The following is a 7,302-nucleotide window of genomic DNA, read 5'->3' as shown; positions in this document are numbered from 1 at the left end:
TAAGCACTTTATATTTGAAATCTGAACGTTCATGTACACGTGAGAGTTGGCAATGTAACACAAATCGAACACCGCTATAAACCAGGGGGACTCGGCACCATGACGCCTGTATACAAGCGTCATGTGAACCATGGCTATGCCGCCCCCTACCGGCCCAAAAAGAAAAACACACGAACGTCGGTGACGTCACTAGCAGAGTTGTCATCATGGCGTCTGGGTCTGCGGGACCTGAAGCTCGAGCTGCAATTTAGCAGCTAAAAGAAGAAGAAACAAAACCCCGTCGACAGCTCAGTGATCTCTAAAGAAAATGGAGAAAAATGCAAAGTTGCATCGAGACGGCGATCGAGGCGGTGCGACGACGACGATCGCGGGCAAAAAAATAACGGACGATCACGTTGTTGTAGTAACGGCTGTCGGCGGACTGAAGGGAGCCGCCGATCATACATGCAAGAAGAAGAACACCACCGGACCTTCTCTTCTACACACTGTGGTCAGCGACAGTTGTAACAACGGATCGCCCGACGTCAACGCGAACGTCAACGCCGCGATCGTCGCCAATGCCGATCGGAGGAAGAAGAAAGCCGACGACAGGCCAGAAATGATGGAATTCCTGTCGGTGCGGCAGGAGGAGCAGCGGGAGGAGGAGAAGAAGGAGGACAGCAGGGGCGGATCGTGCTGGTCGGAGTCTGATGGGGATCGGGAGGAGGAGGAGAAGGAGGACAGCAGGGGCGGAGGAGGAGGATCACGGTCTGGGGATCGGATCAGTAACGGGATGGTGGGACATGAGGATGATGATGCTGGGACGGAGCTAGCGGCAGGGGAGGAGGAGGGTGGCTCCTCAAAGTTAGTCAACAACAAAAAGGATGGTGTGTCAGTGTCATCCTCCTCCTCTCCTGCTGGGACATTATTATTACCACTGGATGCTGCTGAGAGGATCATCCGGAGCCCGGCGGATGCACCACCACAGCCCGAGGAGCAGCGATCATCCACTTGTCCGCCGATGGAACAGGTGATCAAGCTGGCCAAGCCGACGCGTCTCTGCCCGGACGACGCGATCATCAGAACAACAACAACGACGACGACGGGAGACGGGAAGTCGGGACTATCCAGGAGCGATCCTCCTCCTCCTCCTCCTCCCCAGGAGGCTCCGTCTCCGATCAGTCCCGCCGGAGCCGGAGGAGAGTCAGTGCTGAGGAGGAGCCCGGACGACTCCCTCGAGTCCTTCTCCAACCTCAACTCGTGCCCGAGCTCCGACCTCAACAGCGAGGGTCTGGAGGAGGAGGAGGAGGAGGAGGAAGACCCGGGGCTGGTGGTGCTGGCCTCCTCTTCCTCGGCAGCTCTGCAGCAGTATGGAGGAGCCGATGATGGAGCCAAGAAGGACCGGGGAGCAGGAGTTGGGGTTGGGGTTGGGGTCGGGGGTGCCGCCGCCGGGGCCGGGCCCGGGCAGTCCATCTACCACATCAAGTGGATCAAGTGGAAGGAGGAGAACACGGCGGTCATCACCCAGAACGAGAACGGGCCCTGTCCGCTGCTGGCCATCATGAACGTCCTCTTGCTCTCGTGGAAGGTATATCGAAGGATTTTGCACGAGATTTGGGACTTTTGGGACTTTTATTTATTATATATTTATTTATCTATATATATATATATTTTTTGTTTGACAAATCTCTTTTATTGATTTTAGGCAGAAAACAAAGACAGTGAATGAATGATAGTGTTAACAAAAGAGGTCTGCAATTTTTTGGCACATACAAGAAAAAAAGCATCATTTATCTATATATGAATAAAAGTCCCATGAAATTATCTTAAAAAATGAGTAGACATGTTTAAGAGAATGGTAGGCCTACTGTATAGCATTGGTTCTCAAAGTGGGGTCCGGGGACCCCCAGGGGTCCTTGAGGGAGTTCCAGGAGGTCCCCAGCTAAATGATGGATAGTTAACCAAATGGACCCTTATGGGTCTGTAACTCTGAGAGTGTACAAATGGAACCAAATGGACCCTAACGGGTCCATTTGGTTCCATTTGTACACCCTCAGGGTTAAATTAACATTGATTTTACAATATAAATTGGGGTCCCAGAGATAGAAATGATATTAAATGGGGGGGTCAGTAGCCTAATGCATGTCAAACTGGGGGTCCTTGGAATTAAAATGGTTGAAATCACTGCTAGAGCCTTAAAAATCTTCTCTTATGTGGATCATATCTGGCATATTTTTTCAAATGGGGGTCCGCGGGCTAATAAGTGTCAATTTGGGGGTCCTTGACATGAAAAAGTTTGAGAACCACTGTGAATGTGTATTTGGCCGCAGACCCCCATCTATCAGACCCCGTCTGATATATAAATATAGGGCCATGTCCTGGGTCCCCGGACCCCACTTTGAGAACCCCTGCATTAGACCATAACTTTGAGAGTGTACAAATGCAGGTCCATTTGGTTCCATCTGTACACTTTCGGAGTTACAACCACACAAGGGTCCATTTGGTTCCTAACTATCCATCATTTATCTGGGGACCCCCTGGAACCCCCTCAAGGACCCCTGGGGGTCCCCGGACCCTACTTTGAGAACCAATGCTGTATAGCCTTGGATCAAGACTATCATAGAGGTATTTTATCGAGTCTGACGTTTACTTTCTTTCAAAAAGTCAAAATCGATACAAATGCATCTATGATAGTATTGATCCAAGGTTAGAAACCGTACGGCATGTTCATACAGCGTTACTCTGTCTTCTGTCAACTTAATTATTGCACAGAAATCAAGGGAGCACTGTAGGACATGAAATATACTGACAGACTAGACCAGGGGTACTCAACAACAAATCTTGAAGGTCCACAAATACCTATGGGTGTATTGTATAATCTGCTGCTCTATAATCAGTTTTACATTTACATTTGCTAATGTGAGTCTCTATTAGGCCTACTGTAAGTGTGCTTCTAATATGGGTTCACACACAAGGAAAGCTGGAAAAGTGTGAGTTTCAGAAGATGATTTAAAATAGGGTGGCAACCCTATTGGCAACAATTAACATCACTTTCAGAGCAGTGTTAACGTTATACTGTTGGATATATATGTTATGGATAGAAATATGTCAGGTTTAAGTCCTGGTTTTGATAGCTGCGTTTGTTGAATCAATGCCATTGTGTTTTTTTGTTGCAGGTTAAAATGCCACCTATGATGGAAATCATAACAGCTGAACAACTCATGGAATATCTTGGTGAGTATTTGTATTGTTATGATGCCAGTATATATACAGTATGTCTTCAAACGATAATGAAGCCTGGTTGTTATCTACAGTGGGGCGGAGGTTATTGTTTTCACCCTGTGTGTACTTCTGCGTGTCTGTGACTGTCTGCAGCTAGCGAGTCTGCAGCTAATGTCACAAACTACTAAACCGACACTAAACTGTTATGTTTGTGCGTTCATAATCTCAGACTCATAGCCTGGAGGGACACTATGGCGTACGTGTCCGTGAGTCTATGGAGTGCAATTATACACAATCATGCGCAAGCGTTCAGTCTGGCGTACGAGATCTACTGCTAGCGAGAGAGAGACTGTGCGTAATCCAACGCCATAGTTTTGATTAACACCAACTTGCTAAACATGACAACAATGACCCGCGCACCTACAGTATGATGCACAGTGCGTGCACACACACACACACACACACACACACACACACACACACACACACACACCGGACGTAGAGAGAGAGAGAGACAGAGCGAGGGAGAGACACACAGTCTGACGTTTGACTGTGTCTGACATTAACATTGGGGGAGATGCCTTCTGGCGTAGAGTAGACCTTTTCACACAGGAAGCGACTTGACGGCGCCCAGTAATCCATTTTCAACGAGAGGCGAGCAATCTGACAGGTGGATCGACAAGCGGGCACGGAACTGTCGCGTTCGTCCTCGTCTCTCACGCACACGCCCCCCCCCCCCCCCCCCACTGCCAGAGTTGAAATGTGTTTTTAACTTTTTTCGAAAAATATATTCACACGAGGAGGCCTGTGGATCCAAGCGAGTATGCATAGGTGGTAATAATACTATAACAATAATGCGTACCATTTATATAGCGCTTTTCTAAGTACTCAAAGTCACTTTACAAAAGAGGAACACAATAAAAACAACTTTATTAGGAAAAACTTTTTTCCTAATAACGTTTAAAGGTAAAAAACTATAGAAAACATAGAAAAGGGGGAGAATTAGGTAGGGAATGCGAGACTGAAAAGGTGAGTTTTGAGAGTGGTTTTAAACGTGACGAGGGTGGGGGGCAGCTCTGATGTGGAGCTGGGAGGGAGTTCCATAGGGAGGGGGAATATAGAGTTACCTTATACAGGGACGGACTGCCCCGCCCCCAGCTATTCATTTCAATGAATGTTGCTCAGTGGCGTTTGAAGCACTCGGAAGTCTGCCGGAAGTACTAATATCGGAGCCAATAGAGCAGGCCATAGAGTTTTGAGCAGGCGCACTAGGGTTTTAAAACGGTAGACGCACGCGCAGTAGCATTTTAAATGTGGAAGCGTTGCTATCCCAGATTTGACCACCAGGCGACGGCCGCTTCACTGTTCTACCGTGGTTCTGGGGGATTGGGGGGCGGCCACTGAGAAAGCCCTGTCACCCTGGGTTTGCTTCTTTGTCGTGGGGATGTCCAGGAGGTCGGCATCATCACCCGTACCCGACCTGAGGGAGCGGAAGAGGGCATGGAGTTGGAGGAGTTCAGAGAGGGATAGTGTGTGGAGCCTGGTTGTTGAGGGCCCTGTAGGTAGTGATCAGTATCTAGTGTTGCTCCCTGTGTTGTGTGAAAGCACCTACAGTAGTTGTGCGCCAACAAGTGAGCGGCACCTTTCTTAATTCTAAGTTGGGCCATGAAATATTCAGATAGGAAAGCTAGAAATCCATGTCACACATACTGCAAAGGCACGGTGTGAACAAGAGTCTAGCTGGTGGATATTTGAAGCCTGAAAATATGTCCCTGCCAAGGATTGCCAAATCAAAAACCATCCTGTCGAACCTTTCACTAATTCTACGTTTAAATTCAGGGGATTGATACCCCTTGTTAATTTTTTATTTTTATTCCTTCTGTAAATGTCCAAATTTATGAAGTGACCTAACTGTCAACTAAATTCTCAAAGTGGGGTCCACGGTGGGACCTCCATGGGTCCTTGAGGGGTGTCCAGCAAAAATACAGCATCATTTAACCACTTTATCCATATTTTATACACTGGCTATTCAAAAATATCAGATGTACAAGCTCACAGCGCATCACTTCATGCCTTGCTGCAACCTTGATGTTTTTGCCAATATTGAAAATGTTGATAGTTTTTTTTTAAACAAATTCTGGGGGGTCCCTGGCACAAAGCCTTTTCAGATGGGGGGTGGTCCGTGTGCCAAATACATATCAATTTGGGGATCTTTGACATGAAAAGGTTTGAGAAACACTGAAACTAGATGGTCCTGTGTGTTAGCATTGGGAAGAGGAAACAAAGGAAGCTTCGTAGGTTTATTCCTCTCTCTCTACGTCTGCGTGGGAAACAGGAGCCGGATCTCCTCCATGCATAGCATGCCTCACCTCCTCCTCCCACCTCCCCTCATAGTCATAACTGATGATGTTTATAGAGAGTAGAGTGTCTGCTTACTGAAGCAGTTCCTCTCACCCAAGGTGGACACTGGTCCACAGTGAGCTCACTGCTGTGGTGTGGTGGTTTAGTCCAGGGGCCAAGGCAGATTTTGGTACCACCTAAGGTCATACATTTTTGGTATTTTTGTATTCCTACATGTCTCTAGTTTATATTTTGGTATGATACATCTTCCAATTCAGTAGCTTAATGACAGTAATCACTCTAAACCGGCTAATGTATCCGGTAGGAGACACAAAGTAGAATCTTTGTGTCTCCTACCGGAAATACACCCGGGCATCAAATTATTGCGACAAAAAACAAAATATATCCATGTATTCAAGGCTTCATGGGGTGTGCAATTGACAGAAAATAATCATTTTTTGGGTGAACGGCTCCTTTAAGTTTCCCAGGGGGACTCTCTACCCATTCAGCTATGACCACCCTAGACCGAAGGAGGGTCAACTTTTACAAGCTTATGGAAAGCAGTCTTTTTGCAAACACCAAAAATCTGAGAAGTTATCAATTGCACACCCCATGAAGCCTTGAATACATGGATATATTTTGTTTTTTGTCGCAATAATTTGATGCCCGGGTGTATTTCCGGTAGGAGACACAAAGATTCTACTTTGTGTCTCCTACCGGATACATTAGCTGGTAGGTAGTGATAACTGCCATTAAGCTACTGAATTGGAAGATGTATCATACCAAAATATAAACTAGAGACATGTAGGAATACAAAAATACAAAAACTTTACGGCCACCTCAGGTGGTACCAATTTGTGAAAATATCAGTGTTGGCCCCTGGACTAGTTGTTGCCATCGCTGTCACAAGTAGAGCTGCAACTGAACTATCCATCGTTTTCCTAGCGATGTATATCGTTACTTGTTTCTATTGATCAAATAATAACGAAGTGTGTTTTTTTTTATATGATTTTAATATCGTCTCTGTCGGAGACAGATGTCCAAAACATATGACCAAAACGGTTACTTTTCCAGGATTCAAATTTAATTCAGTATTCAAATTCAGTAGGATTCAAGTAGCAGATCCACAAGCTCGAAACGCGCCGCTTCCCGGTCTTAATGGGTTAATGAACGATTATAAAAAGAGTGAAAATTGCAGATCTACAACCTCACAGAGCTTGTAGATCGGCTATTTTCACAATTCTTTGCACGCCGCCATTGTACAACGAAGCACTGTAATACAGGGCGGTTAATCAGAATAATCGATTTAGCTGATTATTAAAAAAAATCGATCGGAACGTTGTTTTTTAAATTTGTTTATATATAAGACATAACAAAAAAATATCCGGAAAAAAAACCCTGCTTCGAAATGTTGGTTTCGATATATCTTTGGTTAGTTGCCCAGCCCTAGTAGAGGCCCTGTGGAAGATATATAGATGTTGTAACATAGAGCAGTGGTTCTCAAAGTGGGGTCCGGGGACCCACATGGGTCCTTGGTAGGGGTTCCAGGGGGTCCCCAGCAAAAGTAATTAGTATAGCGTCACAATCATTTTAACCACTCTATCCATGTATATGTTGGCTATCCAAAAATAGCAGATCTACAAGCTTGTACACCAGCTATCTTTTTTTGTGTGTGAAAAATATCAAAAATGTTTGGATAATTGTGAGAAATTTTGATTTTCTTTTTTTTTACATGAATCTTGTCTTCTGGGGGTCCCTGGC

At 45.8% G+C, this 7,302-nt stretch overlaps 1 protein-coding gene across 2 annotated transcripts in view; it reads left to right on the top strand.

Moving 5' to 3' along the window:
- Nucleotides 1-222: 222 nt before the first annotated feature.
- Nucleotides 223-7,302, top strand: part of LOC311050831 (uncharacterized protein) — a 53,025-nt gene continuing 45,945 nt past the window's right edge. For both annotated transcript variants that reach the window (XM_084064997.1, XM_084064996.1), the window contains exons 1-2: nt 223-1,567; nt 3,156-3,213. In XM_084064997.1, coding sequence (XP_083921123.1) covers nt 308-1,567; nt 3,156-3,213 — 1,318 coding nt within the window. In that variant the 5' untranslated portion in view covers nt 223-307. The remainder of the gene's footprint in view (nt 1,568-3,155; nt 3,214-7,302) is intronic.

Source organism: Gymnoscopelus microlampas (assembly GCF_963454915.1).
Source record: "Gymnoscopelus microlampas genome assembly, chromosome: 1".
In the NCBI taxonomy this organism is placed as follows: domain Eukaryota; kingdom Metazoa; phylum Chordata; class Actinopteri; order Myctophiformes; family Myctophidae; genus Gymnoscopelus; species Gymnoscopelus microlampas.
The sequence above is the reverse complement of the archived record's forward strand: the minus strand, read 5'-3'. Positions and strand labels throughout refer to the sequence as shown.